The following is a 25,093-nucleotide window of genomic DNA, read 5'->3' on the forward strand; positions in this document are numbered from 1 at the left end:
TAGTCTTGTGATAGGCAGGGGTCCTGTATATCATCAGTGATCTGAGACACAGAGCTCAGGGCTGGGAGGACATCACCCTGCCTGGGTCACACCCTGGCTGCTGAGTTGACCCATGACATAAGGGAGCCTTGGCAAGCTCCTACCCAGCCCTGCAGAAAGAGTTCGGAGAGTGTGCCAATGCGACTTTCCCCTTCTCTTGGTCCTCTAGCCAAAACTTTGCTCTACACCTTTCTGAGAGGTGACTAGTTTTACCCAAGTTGAGAAACAGGAGTCCATGACTGGGCTGTTATAAACTTTGAAGGAAGGAGGCTGGGAAATGGACAGCCGTCATACCATTAACCAGGCTTCTCTTAACCCTTCTAAACACAGGACAATTATATCATTATCCATTGTCTACACAATTGGACAAGGAATCATCGCAGTCAGCTCAATTAATGACCTCACAGACTACAACCACGACGGGACCCTCGACAGCCTCCCTGTGCATGTGTGAGTCGAGGGTCGCTGCTGCCTCCCCGCCCTCCCACTGGCTGCTCGTCAGTGTCCTGATGCTTCATCTTGTTCCTCAAAGTCCCCCCCGAGAGTAGGGAGGCTGCTCTTCCCTCTGGTGGTGTAGAAAAGCTGTGTTTTGGATGGAGAGCTGGGTTTGCAGTATGCCTCCATCCTAACAGTTGCTTGTTTTGACTTGGCTCTCTTGGGTCCTGACAACCCACTTGATGCGTGGTCAGTGGGCAGGGTACCTGTGTTTGCCCTGGGTTTCCTTAGAGGGACGTGGCTCTCACAGGCCTTGGTCCTTGACACCACAGGTCTCCTTGAGACTCTGGTACCTCTCCTGTACCACATATCTGCTTATTTTTTAGTAATTCCGTTTTATAAATATTTATCCCAGCTATCTGTTCTGGACTCTTGATAGCAAGTGGTGTGGACATTGCTCCTCTCCGGGGTTCGTTCCCCTCTCTGTTGCCTGGCCTTGGAGACTAATTATGAAGATTGTCTCCTGCCCTGCGCTTCAGCTCCTTGATCTAGGAGTAAACCATCTCCTGGGCTGGGTAAATATAATTGAAACTCAAGTTCATATCCACAATGCCCACATCTCTGACTTTAGTTGATCATTGCTGTCCAGACCAGATGGTGGCCCTGGAGCCTCCCCTTGTGCCTGGAGGAACAGTGTTGTTGGTGAGGAGAGTGGCAATGAGCGCAGTAGGCAGCTCAGACTTTGGGGGTCTGAGCCCAGCTCTCCCACAGAGCAGGGACATGACCTTGAGTAAACTGTCATTTTAAGAACATAGACTGGAGACAGGCTGGGTTCAGATCTGGTGGTGCCCTACTAGTTGTGTGGTGTTCAGTAGGTGTCTGGCCCTCTAGGCCTCAGTTTCCTCACTTGTATCAGTACTGACCTCAGCTAGAGCTGCATGGTTTAATCTAGGAAGAGCTCCCAGAACTGCCTAGAGATGACAGGTGCTCAAGAGATCTTAGCTGTGTGTTTTTTATTTCATGCAGTTAGTGTTAGAACACCCCTAAAGTTCTCACAAGAGTAAAAATAGGATCTAATATTCAACTGACCAGGGTTTTGTTATCTTTAAAATGCTTTGAATGACCACTTCAAACATAAGTTATATTAAGAGGCAAACAGATTCAAAGAGGAACTTGGGTTAGTGAACTCAGGAAGAATAATTAGGGATGCATGACTTTTAAAGGATTCTTTCTCTGTGTAATATCTGCCTTCACTTTATCTATTTCTTTCTTTTTTCTTTTTTCTTTTTTTTTTTTTTTTGTCCTAGGGGTTGAACCTAGGGATACCTCACCACTGAGCCACATTCCCAGCCCTTTTTATTTTTTTATTTTGAAACAGGGTCTCAGTAGTTGCTTAGGACCTCAAAAAAATTGCTGAAGCGGGCCTTGAACTTGCAATCGTCCTGCCTCAGCCTCCCAAGTGGCTGGGATCATAGGTGTGCACCACCATGCCATATCTGTCTCATGACTTTTTAAAAAGTGTTCTTAAGCCACACTAGCAACAAGAAGATATAGGATTGATGTTTGTCATGTGAGTTTTGTGGTACCCAAATGCAAATTTAATAAAACTACAAAGAAACTGATAAATATCATGATATTTTTTTAAATTTGGGAAACAAAATGCTTAAGATAACCTGAAAAACACAAAAGTAAATTAAGATAAAATAATCTGTAATTCTACTACTTGGACATAAAAATAAACTTCTGTTTTTTGCAGTGCTAGGGATTAAACCCAAGGTATTGTTGTGCTAGGCAAACCCTCTACCACTGAGCTACATCCCAGCCTTTTTTTCTTTCTTTCTTTCTTTTTTTTTGGTACCGGGGATTGAACTCAGAGGCACTTGACCACTGAGTCACACCCCCAACCCTATTTTGTATTGAGAGACAGGGTCTCACTGAGTTACTTAGTGCCTCATTTTTGCTGAGGCTGGCTTTGAACTCATGATCCCCCTGCCTCAGCCTCCCCAGCCACTGGGATTATAGGTGTGCGCCACTGCACTGGGCTTCCAGCTTCTTTTCATTTTTATTTTGAGATAGGGTCTTCTGCACCATCTTGCTGTCCAGACCCTGGAGCTGAACATAGCATCTTTGCTAGTCTTGAGATAGGCAGGGATCTTGGCATAGTCAATCTTTTGCTCAATTTCTTTTCAGTCTTCTGTACTTTGTAAGCAAATTAAGATCATTCTACAAACTGATATTCTGCTTTGTAATGAAATCCTGTTTTCTAACATCATTTAGTGACTACTATGAGTCCATTTTTATTGCATAAGATGCAGGGCTTACACTTGCCCAGTTAACATTCTGTGTGTGTGCATATACACTGAAAACTGAGCCCAGGGCCTTGTGATGCTAAGCATGCACTCTACCCCTGAGCATCCTCCCAGTCCCTGTATTAGCATTTCATTTACCCATTCTTTTGCTAGAAGAGATAAGGCTACAAGACTCCACACATAAGTCTTTGCTCAAATATCAAGCTATTGCTTTCAATTTTCTGGATGATAAGTTATTAGATAAAATATGAATCAGGGGACAGGTTCCCTCTTCTAAAGTCCTGCCACCTTAGCCCTAACCCTCCTCTCTCCAGGGTGCTGTCCATGATCGGCCTGGCCCTGATAGCTCTTGGTACAGGAGGAATCAAGCCCTGTGTGTCTGCATTTGGTGGTGATCAATTTGAAGAGGGCCAGGTAAGAACACATGTCTCCGCAGAAAGCACGTCAATGAGTAATAACCCTCCAGGGATCAAACCCACGGGCACTCAGTCTGTTTCCACTCCATCATTTTCAAATATGCTTGAAAGTAAGACACTGACCAAAGCTGTCAGAAGTCAAGTCAGATAACAGCTCCATCTGCTCAGATGATCCCAAGCCCAGGTCATCATGTTTTACCTCTCTTTTCTATGACAGGAAAAGCAAAGAAACAGATTTTTCTCCATCTTTTATTTGGCCATTAATGCTGGAAGTCTGCTGTCTACCATCATCACTCCCATACTCAGGGGTAAGAATATCGGAACGGGGCCCGTCTTCCCTTCACTGATTGGGGGGGGGGCGGGTAGAAAGGGGAACCTTTTCTTGTTGTTCTGTTGTCTCTTCTCTCCTTAAAGTCTAGTGCAATTCATTCTGGGATGGACATCAAAATCCAGAGTCTGAGCTTCTTTTCTCTCAGGTTTCTCTCCTTTCCTAATTTTATTTGCCTCCTGTATTCCAGTGACCACTGGAGAGACTAAAACCCCCAGCATAGGCATCAGTCTTTTTAGTGTTTTCTTAATGTGACGTCCTTATTCATGGTGAGAGGTTAATCAAGAAGGTGTTTGCCGGGCTCGGGCTGTAGCTCAGTGGTAGAGCGCTTGCCTCGCACATGTGAGGCCCTGGGTTTGATCCTCAGCACCACATAAAAATGGATAAATAAAAATAAAGATATTGTGTCCATCTACAACTAAAATAAACAAATAAATATATATTTATATAGAAGGTGTTTGCCTGTGGGCTCTGATTGGCATTACAGCCCTCAAGCTTTGCTCCCCAGTAAGTCTGGAAGAATTTAGCAGGCAAAGTTTTGCCTTTTACTTTCCTGACATCTTGAGTATTTCCAAAGAACAAAAGGAACTACCCAGAGAAAGAACAAGACAGTGTCAATAACCACCAGCCCCACTCAGATCTCTGTGTTTGCTCATGGGTAATGCAAAGTTCACCAATTTCCCACATGGAAAGGAGTATTTAGTGTTATTTAGGGCAAAATTAACAAAACCATGGTGTCCATACTTGGATAAGATTAAGTTATGAAATAAAATATTTTATAGGATTTCATGTATTTCTGCCTACATCCCCCTGCCTCAGCCTCCCCAGCCACTGGGATTATAGGTGTGTGCCACTGCACTGGGCTCCCAGCCTCAAGCTCAGGCTCCATCCCCAGTTTGTTTTATATAAGATTTAACAGCCTTTGGGCTGGGGTTGTAGACTTGCGTGTGTGAGGTGCTGGGTTTGATCCTCAGCACCATATAAAAATAAAACAATAATGGTATTGTGTCCATCTACAACTTAAAAAAGAATTAATAGCTTTCATTTTTGAGTTATGTCCCCATACATCTCCCACTTCCGGGTTCTTCTGGAGTAGTAGACATGCATGTTTGAATAATGGAATATGTTAAAGGATGATTTTCTGAAATAAAGTGATGACTCTCATACAAATATAAAATGAGCATGTGACAGAGATTTTGTATTACTTATTAATTCATCAGGGAATGGGAACTTCTTACAATCTGTTCAAATAAGGATTTGACTAACAGATTTTGATTCTTTATGGGGAGAAATTATTTTGCATTGCCACAAACAGGAATTATTGGCATAACCAGAACTTTTCTACTAGTTAACTTTTTTCTCTACAAAATTGTGAAATAGCGGGGCTAGGGCTGGGGCTCAGCAGTCGCACACTAGCCTGGCATGTGTGAGGCACTGGGTTCAATTCTCAGCACCGCATATAAATAAATAAATAAATAAATAAAGGTCTATCAACAACTAAAAACAGTTAAAAAAAGAATTGTGAAATAGCTAGGCAGAGTCAAAATCCCTACAAGATTGGATCACTGTGGAGGCCACAGCCTCCCACGGAAGGATTTCTAGTAATCTCTCTTGCTTCTTACAAAGCCTTGATAGTTTTCCTTACCAATCCTAAGATTTCAGAGCTGAAATAACCCTCAGTCAGAGGCTGGCAAACAATGGCCCTGGGGCCAGATCCAGAAATCTGGGCAACACCATCATTTAGGTTTGGCTTTGACTACTTTCCTCCTACAAAGGCAAAGCTGAAGCCAGGCACAGTGGCGCACAACTGTAATCCCAGCGGCTCGGGAGGCAGAGGCAGGAGGATCACAAGTTCAAAGCCAGCACTCAGCAATTTAGTAAAGCCCTAAGCAACTCAGTGAGACCCTGTCTCTAAGTAAAATACAAAAATATAAAAAGAAAAAGAAGGGCTGGAGATGTAGTTCGGTAGTTAAGTGTCCCCGGGTTCAATCCCAGTAGCAAAAACAAACAAACAAACAAACAAAAAAAACTGGAGCTGAAGAGTTGTGACCAAGATCAAATGGTCCCCAAAGCCTAAGATACCTAGCCTAAGATATCACAGAAAGCATTGTCAACCCCTGCCCGAGATCAACTAATTGTTACCTATTTGGCGTACGTATAGGGACATACGATATTGACTTTCCAGGGCACATAGCTTTTATTGACCGAGTCCCTTATGTTGGAGTCATTGTACCCAGATCATATTTATCTCCCCCACTTAGAAAACCCATACAGCAAACACACATCTATTTAGGGGCTAAGATTAGAATCCGCCTCCATCTCCTGCTCTTTCTACAATGCAGCTGGCAATGACATCAGTAAGGCAAATGGATGTCTTGAACCTTAAGTGAAAATACTATGTAACAGGGCAGGCTGGGGAGGTGGCTCAAGCGGTAGTGTGCTCACCTGGCATGCGTGGGGTGCTGGGTTCGATCCTCAGCACCACATACAAATAAAATAAAGATGTGTGTCCACCGAAAACTAAAAAATAAATATTAAAAAATTCTCTCTAAAAAAAAAATATACTATGTAAATTCAATAGTGAGGGGTTTTTAGAAATGGGAACTATCCATGCATTACCAATGCCATGATCAATTTTAATCTCATACTTTCTCCCCAGTTCAACAATGTGGAATTCACAGTCAGCAAGCATGTTACCCACTGGCATTTGGGGTTCCTGCTGCTCTCATGGCCGTCTCCCTAAGTAAGTGGAAATTACTTGAGTTAACACCAGCCTACAACCAGATCAGGCCCCACATTCATTATTGAGACTAATATTTTTGAAGTCCATGTAATGAGTTGTAAAAAAAAAAATAGTGTGAAGCATTGCCATTCAGTGTTCAATGTGCTCTCTCAGAGAGAAGGAAGTAGAGTTGGCCTCTCGTTTCAGAGTGGATAGGATCAAAAAAGGGTTTGCAGGGAAATGAACCATCTGAGTTGGACATGAAAGGTTTGGTACCAATTAGGAAGAGGAAGGTGAAGGTGGTAGAATCTGCTAGACTGGCTGTTCCTGTGGCCAGAAGCTTTTCTTCCTGTCAACGTGTGCACATCTCCTGCCCTTGAAGAAATGGCAACCTGGTTCAATGGCCACTGAAATACTTCCACTGAGCATGTACAATTCCATAATCCAGTCTCCCAAAATGCTTCTACTGGAATTCCTTCCTCTCGAAGGAAGGGGTGTACATATTAGATACAGTTAGATTGGCTCTTGGCATTGGCTTTTTAGGAAGCGTGAAGGTTTCCTACAGGGGCGGTCTGGCTAGGAAGATGGCAGTGCCAGGATAGTCAAATGCTGTCTTGGATCTTCCTGGCACCTTCTCCTTTCTAGCAAGGGAGCTGCCAGCATTGGTGTTGCTTTCTTCCATTTCTGTTTCAGATCTTACTAGAATTGAGTAGGCTAATTTTTTTTTAACCTCCTGTGCTCGTGCTGTAGCAATTTTGCTTTGTCGTTACAATTATGTGAGTTCAGAATTCCTCCCTCTTCAGTATGGCTCTTTCTTCCATAATCCTCAAATACTGCCACCTTCCCCCAAAATGCTTGTCTATGCTCCTCCTCTCAAATTCTGGGCAGGAGAGAGCATTTTAAAGATCCTACTATACCAGATGTTGTATTGAGCACTTTGAGTAAATTCTCATTGAGTCTGTATAGGTCATTCTTAGGTAAAGTTTATCCTTTTTTTTTTTTTTTAAGAGAGAGAGAGAGAATTTTTAAAATATTATTTTTCAGTTTTCGGTGGACACAACATCTTTATTTTATTTGTATGCGGTGCTGAGGATAGAACCCAGCGCCCCGCGCATGCCAGGCGAGCGCATCACCACTTGAGCCACCTCCCCAGCCCCAGTATGCTTGTTTTTTAATTGAAAAATTGAGAACCAACCAAATACTATATATGAGCACAATCTCTAGAATTTCTGTGCTTGAGTTAGGCTTCAGTTTATTAAGAAATTGAAATATTCCTTTGCAAAAGAACATGTAGACAACGATCTATTGGACATCTTTACCATCCATGTGTTGAGGAAGGTTGGCATGGGCAAGAATAGAAAGAATCCATTGGTGTTTTTAATTATTGAATTATGGTATTAGATAATCAACAATTCTAGCATAAGCACTGTGTTTTCAGAATCTCTTGTAGAGATGCTCTTTTCTACATTATTTTCATACTATGCTTTGGTTAAGAAAATCCATGAAAAAATGGCTGTTTCCAACTTTTGCAAAACTTACTGCAGATCCTAATTATAACTGTGCTTCTGTACAGTGAATACAGGGGGAAAACTGCCACATACGATTAAGTAAAAGTTTCAACACATTAATTTCTATTTTCCTTAACATTAAAAAGAAAAATAATGATAAGAAGAAAATCTCACTTGCCACTGTGGCCAGAAAATTAGAGCTCTGTTCTTTGTCTTTGAGAGCAATTCATTCACCTTGCACATATTGTCTCCCTTTAAACAGCCAGGGCCTGGCTCAGATAGCTATACTGGGTGTCTGCAGGCTGCCCCAGGTTCTGTGAGGTTGATAGATGGTACTAAGCCTTGGTGTTTGTTCTTATTTTTTTCCCCTGTCCAGTTGTATTTGTCATCGGCAGTAGAATGTACAAGAAGTTCCAGCCACAGGGCAACATCATGGGTAAAGTGGTCAAATGCATTGGTGTGAGTATTTCAGTACCTCTCCATGACATTTTAATCACCCCCAAACCTTCTACATCCTTTACGTTAAAATTCAATTAAACTTTGACTTTCTTTAAACATATTTTAAGTGTCCCTATTTTGATAAGTTTTAATTTAAATCATAAACTTTTTATGAAACTCACCAAATGGAAAAGCACTCAAACAGAACTCAAAAAGGGAGGAATGGAAATGGCTTTTAAAATAAAGTTGTCAAAGAAAAGCCAATAAAATGACTCTTCATCAAATTGGCAGACAATACCTTCTGTTTTTTCAGGAGCAGTAAAACAAAGTTGGGGCTCAGTTTTGCAATGTGTATCAAGAGTGCTCAGGTGCTAAGGGTCTGTTATGCTACTTTCAGGAAATAAGGCTAAGAAAATAAATTTTTAAATGGATGCAGATTCATATACAAAGGATGTCATTGTAATATTATATACAACTAATTGCTGAAAAGAGGAAAAGGGTGCTCAACTGACAGTGTATCTTTGACATCTTATGTAGTCATCACAAGTCTTGTTTTCAAAGAATACTTAATGATGGGAATATGCAGAATTTGGTTTCTTCCATATGCATCTACATGAGATATGTACATTCAGGTACATTCATATGCAGGAAATAAATGTTGAGAATAGGAATCTTTTTTAAAAATGTTTATTTTTTAGTTTTAGGTGGACACAATCTTTATTTTTATGCGGTGCTGAGAATTGAACCCAGTGCCTCATGCATGTTAGGCGAGCACACTACCACTTGAGCCCACATCCCCAGTCCTGGGAAAAGGAATCTTTACACAATAGAACCCTCCTTTTTTAGTGAACACATATTTTGTATAACTGGGGGGAAATGTGTCACTTATTATTTTTTAAATATGTGGATTATCTTTTGAATGAAAAGGTGGCCTTAAGATAACTTGAAATCATGCTCTTCCTTTTTGCCTGGCCTTATTGCATTAGATTATGTGGTCTATTTTGCCGTGTGCCCCCTCCTTGTCAAAAAAAAAAAAAAAAAAAAAAAAAAACAACAACAACACAATGCCTCAGGGGCAGCTTTCCCATTTCCTTTAGCATTCCATCTATTCCCACCAAAAAGGTTTTTCCAGGCAAAGAGGAAAGTAACTGTCAGCTTGGTTTAAACCTCCAAAGAACAACTTTGAACTGCTTAGAGTTGTGAGAACTGTACTGCCCTGTGTCCTAAAATCAGCCCACAGGTCTGGATTGTTGCATTTGGTCACACACCTGTCCCTGGCCGCGACACCCCCCCCTCCCTGCTGTGTCTTGTAGATGCACTTTGCTTTCCCTCAAGAGCTCTCTTGAGAAACACTGGTGAGGAATCTCAGTGGCTTCTCATTTCATGATGGGTCAGCATGTTTTTATGATCTGTTACCGTCTATAAATATGAGATATGTTTGACTTGTTTGACTATAACTTTTTTATCTTCCTAGTACAGGGAATTGAACCCAGGACTTTGCACTATTTCACTTGTGAGGCAACCACTGTACCACTGAACCACATCCCAACCCTACTTTATTTTCTTACATATGTATTTCTGTGTAGTGGGTTCTTACTCAAATTTGAAAACAAAGCTCAATTCAGTTATCAGGAAGCTTTTAAGTATGTTTGGAACAACCTAGTATGTAAATCTAATTTTTCAAACATAAAATTAATGAAATCTAAATATAGGTGACATATTTCTGATAAAAAAAATTTAGCAACCAAATTGAGATATGCCATAGGTAGAAAATACTCCCCTAATTTTGAAGACTTAGTATGAAAAAAGAATTTAAAATTCTCATTAATTTTTAATATATTGTATATTAAAATCATACTTGGAGATTATTGAGTTAAATAAAATATATATTTTTAAATCTTTTTTTAAAGGGAGAGTGAGAGAGGGGAGAGAGAGAATTTTTTTATTTTTTAGTTCTCGGCGGACACAACATCTTTGTTGGTATGTGGTGCTGAGGATACCGCTTGAGCCACACCCCCAGCCCCAATAAAATATATTTTAAACAAATTTTGCCTGTTTGACTTTGACTTGTTGCTTTGGCTACTAGGAAACTTAAGTTGCAAATGAGTCTTGCATTGTATTCCTGCTGAACAGGCCTCTATAGAGGATCTGGAGAGAAACCCTGACAGTCCCTCTGCTGACCCCAACTCAACATCTTAATCACAAAGAGTCTAGACACAGCCAGGTGCCATGGGTATGCCTATAATTCCAGCAGGCCCTAAGCAACCTTTGACCCTGTCTCAAAATAAAAAAATAAAAAGGGCTGTGGATGATGTGGCTCAGTGGTAAAGCACCCCTGGGTTCAATCTCCAGGGGGAAAAAAAAAAAGTCTAGAAACAAATGCATCAGTTGTGTCTTCAACGTGCTCATTATGCTGCTATATACAATTTTATTTTATTTTTTTTATTTTTTTTTTTTTAAAGAGAGAGTGAGAGAGGGGAGAGAGAGAGAGAGAGAGAGAGAGAGAGAGAATTTTTAATATTTATTTTTAGTTCTCGGCAGGCACAACATCTTTGTTGGTATGTGGTGCTGAGGATCGAACCCGGGCCGCACGCATGCGAGGCGAGCGCGCTACCGCTTGAGCCACATCCCCAGCCCTGCTATATACAATTTTATATTTTGATTTTCTCACATATTTTTCCCTTAAAGGGGGGAGATTAATTGATCTGTATTCCTCTGATGAAGTAGTTGGTTCTGTTCTGAAATTTGATTTTTTTCTTCCTTTAGTTTTCTATCAAAAACAGGTTTAGGCACCGAAGTAAGGAATTTCCCAAGAGAGAGCACTGGCTGGACTGGGCTAAGGAGAAATATGATGTAAGTAACCACCTTGCTACAGCTCCTCCAGAGAGGGGGTGTCGAGAAGCACAGTTCAGAGCATGAAGCCTGATGGGTAAAATGACCAGTTGTACCCTCCCAACCTTGTTAGCGCGTCAAGTAAGAGTAGGCATGAGCACTACTTTGTAAAAATTAACAATTTGGTAAACGATGGATATAATTTATCTGAAGCAGTATTGGCTTTCCGTTTGATGTAATCTGCCAGTAGTTATAGGTGATTGTGATCCTGTACCCTACGTATGAATATAGAAGTTAAGGGGTGGTGATGGCAGTGGTGGGATTTACATGTAGCAAGTTGGAGTTTTCCTCCTAAACAGATATTTTCTCATATTTTCAATAGCTTAGAAATTTCCCAAAACTTGTGTTAGTGTTTTTTGGAACAATAATCACCTCCCCACTCATCTCTAGATGCAAATATCTCAACACTGAAACCAAGCTGTGCCTGAACACTCTGAGTGACACAGTTGTGGCTGATCTGTCCCTCCCTACAGGAGCGGCTTATCTCTCAAATTAAGATGGTTACGAGGGTGATGTTCCTGTATATTCCGCTCCCGATGTTCTGGGCCCTGTTTGATCAGCAGGTAATGCTTCCAATTATCTTTGTTTAGCAAACATACTTTGGGCACTACCATGTACTGAGTCATACTTAGTATTTAGTTTCTAAAAACATTCTCTTCCAATTTCTTTTTTGTATCATTTTATTTAGTTGTTAGATCACATTGAGTTTATTTGTTTAAAAAAATTCTGGAAGCTTCTGTCCACATTTCTCTTGCAAAACAACGAAGAAAATGAGGTGTAGTCAAGTAAAGTAGCCTTGGGGAAGATTTCATCAGAGCAGCCAGCACTCTGGCCAATCAAAACTGAGGGTTAAGAAAGTTTTCTTTCCTGCTAATTGTGTTGGTGCGCACCGGTGATCCCAGCAACTCAGGAAGCTGAGGCAGGAGGGTCACAAGTTCAAGGCCAGCCTGGGCAACTCAATGGAGACTCTGTCTCAAAATTTAAAAAGTTTTTAAAAAAGACTAGAGATACAGTTCGGTTGTAGAGCATCCTTAGGTTAATCCCCAGTACCATGGGGAAAGAAAGAGAGGGGGGGAAAAGGAGCTTATTTTCCTACTGATGCAGCTTGCAAAAAGAGGTAGGGCCTTTGACAGGATTCATGGCACATTTAGACTGAGAGATGACTGATATCTTCCACTTTAAAATGGAATGCTTGAACTAGAAGTTCTACCAGTGATGTGAAATGACCATACCAGAGTCATCCCCCGGAGCAGGGACCCAGACCAGATGGGTGGCTTGTTGCTCTGCTCTTGGTCCCACAGCTGTGGGACATACACGGGAACCTGGCACAGTAATGTCAGCCCAGTGCATGGGGCTCAGCGGCCAAAGCAATAAAATGTTGTTTCTTTTAGAAACTGAAGTTTAAAAACAAAATTGTGAATATATGTTTTAATTGTACAGCAAGCATCACTGTAAGGGTAAATCATCCCTTGGAAAAAAAAATGAACATGCACATTAATCTCCTTATTTGTAAATATGAGGTTTAGACCCCCTCCCCATAGAGGGTAGAGAAGCAGCCTCACAGCTAGATAGGAGCCTCCTGGAATCAGACTTCAGTAGCTGGGAGTCTCAGTAAAAACTTGTAACCCTCTGAACAGGTCACAAGAGCCCACCTCGAGGCAGTGAGATCAAATTAGAGACTGTCTATAAAGTACTCAGTGGCTGATGTGTTAAGAGCTCAAACAGACAAGTTTCCCAGCTTTCCATGATTCCCTGCTGGTGGAATTGAGATTCATATTGAAACATTTGCATGTTCAGTCTTGAAACAGTCATAGAATAGGTGGATTATAACTCAGCTGCCCAAATTTATACCCACCACTGTCTTGCTGTGGGTCTACTTCCAGACTGTCAAAACTGGCTTTTAACAATCCCAGCATTGTTAATGCTGACGCCAGAGAGTGGGGACTGGTGCAGGGCACAAAGCTGCCCTCCCTGCCGTGGGCCGAGCTTTCCAGCCCAGTGCTGCACGCTGGCATGTGCTGCACGCTGGCATGTGCTGCAGGTGGCTTCACCTCAGGGTGGGGCTTGCTGCGCCCTCACGAGGAGCTGGAGCTCTGTGTGCAGGGTCCCTTGTTAACAGAAGTGCTCTTGCTTCCTTGTACCTAGCGTTTTAGTGGAGCTTGGAGGCCGGCTTGATGTTACAAACAACTTTAAACATTTCAGACCTCATTCCTGATTTAGAAAAGATCCACCATGACTAGTAAAATGTGCAAAGCTACCTTCCCGGTTGATGCGGTGACTGTGTTTGTGTTTAGGGCTCCCGGTGGACACTGCAAGCAACCACCATGAACGGGAGAATTGTAAGTCTGGGCCCGTGTGGTGGTTCACCTTCCCTGGTCGCTGCTCTTCTGCTTTAGTCCCTTTGTCCTCTTCATCCTTCCCTTTCATGACATTTTTTAATGTGACCCTTCATACCTCTTTTTAGGGAGTTATTGAAATTCAGCCGGATCAGATGCAGGTAAGCAGAAAACATGTTGCTTTCAGAGATCCAGGTGGCCCTCAAGCCTCTGTTAACATCTTTCCTCGCTTCCTCTGCAGACTGTGAATGCCATCTTGATTGTCATCATGGTCCCCATCGTAGATGCTGTGGTGTACCCTCTGATTGCAAAATGTGGCTTCAATTTCACGTAGGTGCCTGGTTGGTTTGGGATGGTTGAGACACCTTCCAGGGACTGCGCCCTCTTTGCCCCCTAGCGCATTAGGAGGATGTCCCTCCCACCAGCCACCTCAGTGGCGGGGTTTTAAAGGAAATGAATAAATCAGATATTTGTATGCTGATATTTCTGAAAATATCTTTTAAAACAAAATTGTATTGATGGCAGCCTGAAAAGGCCTCTAATTAAGGTTCTCCTTTGTATGTAGATGACAAAATGTTCACTGTAATTCCGAGTACCACCTGAACTGTAGTTTCTAGAAATTAAATGTAAAAACGTGAATGAAAAGCTGCATTTCATGGGCCCTCCGTAGTCTCAGTAGGAATAAGGGGAGAGACATTTTCCAGCACATGGGCCTCTATAAGGAAGCCAGTCTTGTTGGGGGAGCGTTCCCCCCGGGGCCTCTCCTTAGTGCATCCGTGTGGAACTGGCTGAGGCTCACTTTCTTCTTGTCCCAATCAGCTCCTTGAAGAAGATGACAGTTGGGATGTTCCTGGCTTCCATGGCCTTTGTGGTGGCTGCGATTGTGCAGGTGGAAATCGATGTGAGTTTTTCCTAGAGTCTCCAGCGTCCTTTGCTGCTAGGCTCAGGCAGCGCACTCAGATCTTCTCCTTCTGGGTCTAGAGGATTAGGGGAGACCAGAATCTCTCGCTTTGTGGAGGTCTAAGCCCTGGAGCTGCAGATGGTGAGAGGCAAGGGGCAGAACAGTCGCTGTCAGTCCATAAACACTGGACTCACCCCTGCAAGGGTGCAGCTGGGAAGGGGGTCGATGGGTGGGCTTCGTTAGAAGAGATCAGACGTTGGTTCTAGAAGCGGGGGGCATGTGGTGAGCAGAACAAGAGGTGAGAGGGCTTCGCTCTCTATCTCTGTGTCTTTACTTTCTCTCTCTCTCCCCACCTTTCTCTTTTAATTTCTTTTTTTTAAATTTAATTGTGGTAAATATACATAACATGAAATACATCATCTGATCCATTTTTAAGGGGCATTAAGTACATCCACACTATTAGCACCATCCCTGCCATTTGCTTCCAGAACTTCATCTTCCCAGATGAACTTCTGTACTCATTAACAGCAGCTCTCCACGCGTCCTGGCAACCACATCCCACTTCCTGTCTCCAGGCACCTCCTCTAAGTGTCCTTTGTGGATGGGCTTATTTTACTTAGCATAATGTCCTCCAGGTTTATCCAGGTTGTAACAGGATTTCCTTCCTTTTAAAGCTAAATGATAGTCCACCATGTAGGTACCACACATTTGGTTTATCTGTTCATCTGTCCATGGACGCCTGGGTGCTTCCACCCCTTGGCTCTTGTGAAAGATGCTGCTGTGAGCATGCGTGTACTCCTTCTCTCGTGCCCATAGCTAGCTTGGTGGAAGATGAAGCGAGGCCTGATGTGGACATGCATCGCCCCAGTGGCGCTGCATTTACAGACAGCAGAGCAGAAAAAAGACCAGAAATCATGAGCACAGGCATGGAGGCACAAGGACAGAAAGCATTTGTGAGAAGACAGCCAAAGTACCAACCATGTCCAGGCCATGGATGGAGCTTCCAGAGCTGTAAGAGAGGACACGGGAGTCAGAGAGAGCAGACCCCAGGTGCCCTGATGGAGACATGTTCCTTAAGACTGCAGTTACTCTGACCCCCTCCAATATTAGGCTTCATAACTTGGCATCTGCTGACCTAGAGGTGGCTAAATGAGGCAAGAGCAGATCTTTCCAGTAACTTCCAAATTCTCCTTTTCTCTGGTTGCCAGGAGGCCAGTGAATGATCAGTTTGGGTAGTGGGGTGAGGGCATGTATCTGCCAGTGCAGCTTTCAAGGGCTGAAGGGATGTAGATGATCCTCAGTGACCCAGAAGGTGGATGTAGATGATCTTCAGTGATCCCTGAAGAAAGACCTCACTGTCTATTGCTTTTTTTTCCCCCTCAGAAAACTCTTCCCGTCTTCCCCCAAGGAAACGAAGTCCAAATTAAAGTCTTGAATATAGGAAATGATAACATGGATATATCTTTTCCTGGAGAGATGGTGACACTTGGCCAAATGTCTCAAGTAAGTGGAGGGAAATGTCACTTTCTTTTTCATCTTCTGGCCTGAGTTATAATAGGATTTGGAGAAGCTGTTTCTCTTGGTCCTTGGATACTACCCGAGACCAGCCAAGAGGGAAATGTCCAAATCTCTTGATGTCATGTACCCTAGACCAGCAGGCCTCCAGCTTTTGTGGAAGTGCAGATGCCCTGGGAGCTCTTGAGAACGCAGTTCTAAGTCAGCACATCTGCAATGCTGTGTGCCCACAAGCTCTTGGGTTCTGCTTCTGTTGCTACAAAAAAGCAGGGAAGGTCCACATTCTAAAGGGGTGACTTTCCCCTAGGGAACATTTGGCAACCTCTACAGATACTTTTTGTCATTGTGATTAGGAACATGCTCTTGGCATCTCATATGTAGGAGTCAGTGATGTTGACAGATGGTCCTCCATGACAAAGAATTATCTCGCTCAAAGGTCAGCAGTGCCAAGGTCAGAAAACCCTGCTCTTGACAGCATTGTTCTGGTTCTCAATCTTAAATCCAGACTGGAATCACATGGAGAGCTTTGAAAATTTTGATACCTGGGTCCTAACCCCAAGATTACATGAGCCGCTCTAATTCCTCATCAGTCATGGTTGGATCCATTACCTTAGACCCTGCCAAACTAGTAACCTTGAAGGTTAAGAGTCTGAGTCCCGATGCTTAGGATAGCCAGGATTGAGTCCCACCAGGGCTCTTGCTTCTCCCCTGATGCCGTTGTTTGTGCAATGGTAGAAATCATTTCCATAGCTCTTATTTTTATAAAACAGTAAGTAAGGGGCTGGGGTTGTGGCTCAGCAGTAGAGCGCTCACCTGGCACATGCAAGGCCCTGGGTTCAATTCTCAGCACCACGTAAAAATAAATAAAATAAAGGTATTGTGTCCAACTACAACTAAAATAAATATTAAAAAAATAAGTAAAATGCTTGATGGAAAGTAGAATCTTGTGGAATACTAAAAAACTTCATGACAGTTCATGAAGGTTATTGGGAGGCTAAGAGGAATAAACTTCAGTTCTCCACAAGGCATTTTCGATGTGTGTGAACATGAACTTGGAAACTTTTATGTCAAATAACATGCTATCGCAAAAGTCAAATGCATGTTGCATAACAGGACCCTGGTATTGACTCTGACTCCTCTCTCTACCCTCAGACCAAGGAATATATGCCTTTTGATGTAAACAAGCTGACAAGCATCAACATTTCTTCCACCGGGTCACCAGTCTCAACAGTAACTCAGGACTTTGAGAAGGGCCATCGCTACACCCTTCTAGTGTGGGCACCTAGTCAGTACCAAGTGGTGAGTCCTTGACACTGATGTTGTTAGTGACTGCGATACTGGCCACACAGCTTGCTACTGGTGTGACTTCGTTTGACCTCAGATAATCCTCAGCTTCTACCCTTTTCAAGAACACAAGTCAGTTGACTTCCTGTAACAGTTTGGTGGGTAGGAAGGGCTAATATTAATTAATTTTCTAAAAAAGAACTGGGCATGGTATGATGTGTATGTGTGCACATGTGTGTGCGCTGTGTATGCACATTTGTGTGTGTCACACATAGCACATAGGGGTGTTCTCAGGGTCTTTTTGAGACAAAGTTTTAAATATATCTTTAATTTCATTTTTTTAAAAAAATTTGCATCAAATTAGAGCATTCTCTAGAAAAACAGAGTATTTCAGATACAAGCAATAGAATCCATATAAAATATCTGATAAGAACATGGAGACACACACATGATACCATTGAACACATAAAGGAGGGATGCGCTGAACTCAAGAGGGAGACTCGGGCCCTCTGTACAGGGGTGTAAGTGAGCCTCCACGAAACTGCGACCTGCAGCCGATTCCCTTGGTCACTGGCTTAGTTAGGGAGCTGTTGAGTGGCTTGTCCTAAATCCTTGGGAGTAGTGTTCTTTGGCACCATGGGCAGTCGAGGATCAGGACTCCTAAAGGTACAGGTTAGCCTGGAAGAAGAGCAGGGCTGAAGGGAGCCTCCCCGGTCCTCATGATGCCTTAATTCCCGGGATGAGGGCCGTGTCCTTCTCCTCAAGGCTGAAATGTTCACGTGAATTGCTTCTAATGGTTGAGATATGAGAAGTGTTTTTCTGTTTTTTTTTTTTTTTTTTCTCTCAGGTAAAGGATGGGCTTAACAAGAAGCCAGAAAAAGGAGAAAATGGAATCAGGTATGAGTGTTTCTTTCTTCTTCTTCTTTTTTTTTAAAATAACTTTAATTTTTAAAATAAAAGTTACCATGTACATTACAGGAAATAGAAAAACACAAGCAAAGAGAAAAGCTATCCAGGCACCAGCAGCTTGGTTGGACAGTCCCTTCAGGCCATGCATGTGGAAAAGCCTGACACAGCATCACATTTTGTGTGATTGGGATTGTAGTGTGTATCGTGCTTTTGCCCACGTCATGAATATTCACCAATTCAAATCCCAAAGCTACATGAGTATCTTTGATAACCAAGAATACACTACATCCACTCAATTTGTTAGAAAAAAAAAATTATAATCGTGCTTTCTTGGGGACTGGTATGAGTTTTTCTCTAAAACTTTGAGTTCTGGCAGCTTCTGATGGAAGTAATGTGTACCCAGAGTGAAGCCCAGCTGTGACAGGATAGAAAGAGAGAATGGGATTTCTTCCAAGAATGTAAGACTAGTTCAACATTCAGTTTTAAAAATCAATCAACACTGCAACCACCTCAATGTTTATAGCAGTTCAACTCACAATAGCTAAGCTATGGAACCAACCTAGTGTCCTTTGGCAGATGAATGGATAAAGAAAATGTGGTATATATACACAATGGAATCTTACTCAGCCATAAAAAAGAATGGCTTTATGAATTTTGCCAGTAAATGGATGGACCTGGAGCCTATTGTGCTAAGCAAAATAAGCCAATCCCCCCAAATTAATGGCCAATGTTCTCTCTGATTTGAGGCTGCTAAAACACAATAAGAGGGGAAGGAAGAATAGAAGTTCAGTGAATTAGACAAAGGGGAATGAAGGGAAGGGAGGGGGAATGAGAATAGGAATGAATGAATGAATCAGACATAATTTCCTATGTTCACAATGACTACACCACCAGTGAAATTCCATATCGTGTACAACCACAAGAATGGGATCCTAGCCAGGCACAAGGGCACACACCTGTAATCCCAGGGGCTCTGGAGGCTGAGGCAGGAGGACTGCGAGTTCAAATCCAGCCTCAGCAACTCAGCAAAGCACTAAGCAACTCAGTGAGACCCCGTCTCTAAATAAAATACAAAATAAGGCTGGGGATGTGGCTCAGTAGTTGAGTGCCCCTGAGTTCAATCCCTAATAGCCCCCCAAAATAGAATGGGGCACTAATTTGAATAAGTTATACTCTATGTACATATAATATGTTGAAATACACTCTACTGTCATATATATCTAAAAAGAACAAGTTTTAAAAATCAATCAACATAATCTATCACCTTAAGAAACTAAAGAGGAAAATCCATACCTTCTTATTAATTAATGCAGAAAAACCATTTGATAAAATTCACAATCCATTCATGATTTTAAAAAATTCAGCTAACTAGGAATAGGAGACAACTCTCTTACCCTTAAACAGGACACCTGCAAAAACTCAAGTATGTTGCCCTTCATAGTGGAAGTCTGAATACTCCCCCCAAGACCAGGAACAAGGGTGGTTGTCCACTCTCCCCTCCCATCCAACATCCTTCTGGATGCTAGAGCAATGAGACAAGAAAAAGAAAGAAGTAAAAGCATCTAGATTGGAGAGGAAGAAGTAAAGCTATCACAGTTGACTACTGTCTATAATAGAAAGACCTCAGAACTTGACCCAAAAAGTTCATAAAATCAATACATGAGTTTAGGAATGGTCACAGGACATAAAGACAACAGCAGCAAAAAATTTCCATTTCAAAATGAACAATTGGAAACTGAACTTTAAAACCATATCATTTATAATATGTCCCCTCAAAATATGAAATGCGTTAAGTATAAGTCTAACAAAACATGGACAGCATTTGAGTGCTCTGCCAAGCGACCAGCGTGGCTTCATTAAAGAAGGTTCGAGTTGTGAGAAACCGCTAGGGAGTTTTGAATTAAAGAGACAAGATTCTAATTACCTTTAAACCAGCTCCAGGATGGCTCCTCCTAGCTCCAGCCTCCAGCCACCTAATGCAGTGGTGAGGTTACTGAAGAGGAGAGAGAGAGAGAGAGGGAGGGAGGGAGGGAGGGAGGGAGAGAGAGAGAGAGAGAGAGAGAGAGAGAGAGAGAGAGAGAGAGAGAGAGAGAGAGAGGAGAGGAGAGGAGAGGAGAGGAGAGGAGAGGAGAAGAGAAGAGAAGAGAAGAGAAGAGAAGAGAAGAGAAGAGAAGAGAGAGAAAACACGCCAGGGAGTGAGCTTTTATTGGGGAACAAAAAATTCTGGGGAAAATCCCATCCAATGAAGATTAAGGGGGGCAGCATCCCGAGGTCAGGGGCAACGATTGGGTCTTCAGGGCAGTGGCCAGACACACCTCTGCACAGACAAGCCCTGGAGAAGGATGGGGAAAGCTCTGACACAGCTGTGCCTAAGTGCCTCTCACCCAGCCAGGGAGGTAACTCCAATCACATTGAGGATGGCCCCCCTCAGAGTGCTGAAAACTGCAGAATACTTAACTAACAGAAACCAGGGAGCCGCAAAGTAAATGGAGAGAAACACCACATTCAAACTGGGAAGACTTAAAACAGTAAAGATGGCAGGTCTCCCCGAATTGAGCTATAGGTGTAGTGTAAACCCTATCATTACATGGCATTATTTATGTAAATATAAACAAAATGATTAAAAATTTATATGGAGGGCTGGGATATAGCTCAACTGGTAGAGTGCTTGCCTTGCATGCACAAGGCCCTGGGTTCGATCCCCAGCACACCACACACACACACACACACACACACACACACACACACACACACAGGAATTAGAATAGCCAAAATAGTTTTCAAAAAGAATAAAATTGCAGTGCTCACATCACTACTAATTTTAAGACTACCTAAAGTTACAGAACTCAAAACAAAACATTATTGGCAAAGAAATAGACTAATGGATCAATGAAATAGCCCAGAAATAATATAATATATACACAGGTATAGCCAACTACTGTTTGTCAAAAGCGCAAAGATAATCATATGGATTAAAGAACAGCTGGAACTGAAACATTTGGACATTCAAATGTAAAAAAAATGAACTAAATCTCATGTCTTACATAAAATTCTTGTAGAGAAATTACATAGAAATTTTTATGCATTTTATATGCAAGTCAGCTCAAAATTGATTATGGATCCATATTAAAATACCAAACTACAAAATTTATGTAAGAAACATTAAAAATCTTAGATATTAAACCAGAAGTGCAAATCCATAGAATAAAAATTTGATAAATTAGACTTCATTGAAACTAAAAATGTTCTGTAATCTAACTTTTTAAAAAGTTTTTGTGTGGGGCTGGGGTTGTGGCTCAGTGGTAGAGCACTCGCCTCTCATGTGCAAGACCCTGGGTTCGATCCTCAGCACCACATAAAAATAAATAAGTGAAATAAAGAGATTGTGTCCAACTACAACTAAAAAATAAATATTAAAAAAAGTTTTGGTGAAGCCCAATTTATTTATTTGTTTATTATTAGAGCTCCATAGTTATACATAGTAGTTGGGTTCATCCCAAAAAACTTATACATGCATGGAAATCTATTTTCAGTTCCTTTTTTTTGTTGTTGTTGTTACTGAGGATTGAACCCAGGGATTGGTTCACTTAGCATGATATGGTTTTAAAGTTCAGTTTCCAGCTGTTCATTTTGTAATGGAAATTTTTGTTGTCGTTGTCTTTATGTCCTGTGACCTTTCTAACCACTGAGGCACATCCCTGGACATTTTTTATATTTTACTTAGAGACAGGGTCTCACTGATTTGCTAAGTGCCTCGCCATAAATTTCTGAGGCTGGCTTTGAACTCGTGATCCTCCTGCCTTAGCCTCCCGAGCCACTGGGATTACAGGCCTGCACCACTGCACTTGACCCGAGCTCAGCTCTGTTTCAGTTCTTGATTCCCTCTTCCTCCGCCTCCCTTCCCTCCTCCCCCTCCCTTTCTCCTTCTTCTACTCTACTAGACTTCCTTTTGCTTCTCTAGTGATTTGTATTTGAGTGGTTCTAATGTTATCCTATCCTTTCCTCCCTCTTTCCTTTATTTTTCCACATATGAGAGAAAACTTTTGATCTTTGAGTTTCTGAGTTTGCCTTATTTCACTTAGCATGATATTCTCCATTTCCATCCATCAGCAAATGCCATAATTTATTATTTTTATGTCTGAGTAAGCTCCATTATATATATGATATATCACAGTTTCTTAACCTAGATGCTTGTCAATAGATGAATGGACTGAGTCCTTAATTAACCTATTGTGAATTGTGCTGCTATAAACATTGATGTGCCATGTTGCTGTCATATGCTGATTTTAGATCTTTTGGGAAAATACCAAGGAGTGGGATAGCTGGGTCATACGGTGGTTCCATCCCAGGTTTTTTGAGGAATCTCTATACTGCTTCCCAAAGTGGTTGTGTTAGTTTGCAGTCCTACCAACAATGTCCAAGTGTATCTTTTCTTCCCCCACAGCCTCACCAGCATTTACTATTGTTTGTGGTTTTGATCCTTGCCATTCTGACTGGAGTGAGGTGAAACCCCAGTGTAGCTTTGTTTTGCATTTCCCTGATTGCTAGAGGCGTTGAACATTTCTTCATGTATTTATTGACCATTTGTGTTTCTTTTTTTGAGAAGTTTCTCTCTAGTTATTTTGCCCATTTATTGATTGGGCTATTTGGTTTTTTGGTGTTAAGTTTTTTGAATTCTTTGTATAGTCTAGATGTTAATTCTCTATCAGAGGAGCAGCTGACCAAGATTTTTTCCCATTCTATAGGCTCTCTCTTCACACTCTTAATCATTTCCTTTGCTGTACAGAAGCTTTTTAATTTGATGGTATTCCACTTATTGATTCTTAGTTTTTATTTCTTGTGCTTTGAAGATCTTGTTAAGGAAGTCGATGCCAGCACCTATATGATAGAGTATTGACCTTATGTTTTCTTCTGGCAATTGTAAGGTTTCTGTTCTAATTCCTAAGTCTTTGATCCATTTCAATTTGAGTTTTATGCAGGGTGAGATTCATGGGTCTAGTTTAATTTTTCTACATATAGCGATCCAGTTTCCCCAGCACCATTTGTTAAAAAGGCTGTCTTTTCTCCAAAATATATTTTTAGCACCTTGTTAAATACCAGCAGGCTCTAAGTATGTGGATTTGTCTCTGTCTTCTCTTGTGCTCCATTGATCTTCATGTCCATTTTGATGTCAATACCACACTGTTTTTGTTACTACAACTCTATAGTATAATTTCAGATCAGGCACTGTGATGCCTCCTGCTTCGCTTTTCTTGCTTAGTATTGCTTTGTCTATTCTGAGTCTCTCATTCTTCCAAATGAATTTAAGAGTTGTTTTTTCTAATTCTGTGAAGAATGTCATTGGTATTTTGATGGGGATTGCATTGAATCTGTGTATTTCTTTTGGTAATAAGGCCATTTTGACAATATTGATTCTGCCTATCCAAGAACATGGTATGTCTGTCTATCTTTCTGTCTCAGGTCTTCTTCATTTTCTTTCTTTGGTGTTCTATAATTTTCATTGTAGAAGGTAATCCTGGTTGGATTAATTCTAAATTATTTAATTAATTTATTTATTTTTGAGGTTATCATGAGTGGGATGCTTTTCCTGATTTCTTTCCCAGCTGAATCTCTGTTGGAGTATAGGAAGGCTATTGATTTATGGGTGTTGATCTTGTATCCATCCTGCTAAACTCATGTATAAACTCTACAAGTCTTCTGGTGGAATTTTGGGGGTTTTCTAGATATAGGATCATATTGTCAACAGACAGAGATAGTTTAGTTTGACTTCTTTTCCTATTTGCATCCCTTTGATTTTCTCTTCCTGTCTTGATCCTTATTTTGGAGGAAATTCTCTTATTAGTTTTTCTCTATATAGTATGATGTTGGCTTTGGTATATCATAACAGTCTTTGTGATGTTGAGGTAAGTTCCTTTGATCCTTAACATTTTATCAAAGGTCTTTTCTGCATCTATTGAGATGATCGTGTGACTTTTGTCCTTAATTCCTTTTATGTGCTGAATTACGTTTATTGATTTGCATACACTGAACCAGCCTTGCATCCCTGGAATGAAACCCACTTGATTGTGGTATACTATCATTTTGATGTATTTTTGAATGCAGTTTGCTGATATTTTATTAGGGATTTTTGCATCAATGTTCATGAGGGATATTGGTCTGTAGTTCTCTTTCCTTGATTTGTCTTTGTCTTGTTTTAGTATCAGGGTTATACTGGCTCCATAAAATGTATTTGGGAGTGTTTCCTCCCTGTCAATTTCATAGAATAATCTAAGAAAGACTGGTGTTAGTTCTTCTGTAAAGGTCTGGTAGAACTCAGCTGAGAATCTGTCAGGTCTTGGGCTTTTTTTTTTTTTTTGGAAGGCTTTTAATTACTGTTTTAATTTCATTACTTGATAATGGTCTGTTTGGGTTTTCTATATATTTTCTGATTCAATTTATGTAGGTCATGTGTGTCTGGAAATTTGCCATGTCTTCCATATTTTCTAGCTTACTGGAGTATAAATTATCAAAATAGGTTCTGATAATCCTCTAGATTTCAAAAGGTTCTGTGGTGATATCTCCTTTTTCATCTCTGATCTTGCCTATTTGTGTATTCTCACTCTTTCTTTTGGTTAGTTTGGCTAAGGGTTTGTAAATCTTATTTATCTTTTAAAGAACCAACTCTTCATTGCATTGATCCTGTATATTGTTTTATTATCCTCAATTTCATTGATTTCAGCTCTGATCTTAGTTGTTTCCTGTTTTCTACTGGTTTGGGTGTTTGTTCTTTTTCTAAGGCAATGAGGTGAAACATAAGCTTGCTTATTTTGAGTCTCTCTAATTTTTATAACACCAGGGCTATAAATTTTCCTCTTTCAATTGCTATCACACTATCTCAGAGATTTTGATATGTTTACTCTGTTATTATTCATTTCTAAGAATTTCTTGATTTCTATTCCCATATCTTCTTTGATCCATACTTTATTTAAAAGAGCATTATTCAATCTCCGTGTGTTTATGTGGTTTCTATTATTTCTAGCTTTATTCCATTACAATCTAATAGGATACATGGGATTATATAA

The 25,093-nt window shown here is 41.2% G+C and overlaps 1 protein-coding gene across 1 annotated transcript in view; it reads left to right on the plus strand.

Annotated features, from left to right (window-relative positions):
- Positions 1-25,093, plus strand: part of SLC15A1 (solute carrier family 15 member 1) — a gene marked incomplete at its 3' end in the record, with an annotated part of 53,830 nt that overhangs the window by 15,415 nt on the left and 13,322 nt on the right. The window contains exons 5-18 of the mRNA XM_081304562.1: positions 370-489; positions 3,098-3,197; positions 3,417-3,507; positions 6,187-6,270; positions 8,134-8,216; positions 10,962-11,048; positions 11,561-11,650; positions 13,382-13,426; positions 13,552-13,584; positions 13,665-13,753; positions 14,243-14,324; positions 15,708-15,827; positions 16,992-17,138; positions 17,971-18,020. Of these exons, the coding sequence (XP_081160688.1) occupies positions 370-489; positions 3,098-3,197; positions 3,417-3,507; positions 6,187-6,270; positions 8,134-8,216; positions 10,962-11,048; positions 11,561-11,650; positions 13,382-13,426; positions 13,552-13,584; positions 13,665-13,753; positions 14,243-14,324; positions 15,708-15,827; positions 16,992-17,138; positions 17,971-18,020 (1,221 nt within the window). The remainder of the gene's footprint in view (positions 1-369; positions 490-3,097; positions 3,198-3,416; positions 3,508-6,186; positions 6,271-8,133; positions 8,217-10,961; positions 11,049-11,560; positions 11,651-13,381; positions 13,427-13,551; positions 13,585-13,664; positions 13,754-14,242; positions 14,325-15,707; positions 15,828-16,991; positions 17,139-17,970; positions 18,021-25,093) is intronic.

The sequence above is a fragment of the Spermophilus citellus genome, assembly GCF_964194105.1.
Source record: "Spermophilus citellus genome assembly, chromosome: 1".
Taxonomy (NCBI): Eukaryota; Metazoa; Chordata; class Mammalia; order Rodentia; family Sciuridae; genus Spermophilus; species Spermophilus citellus.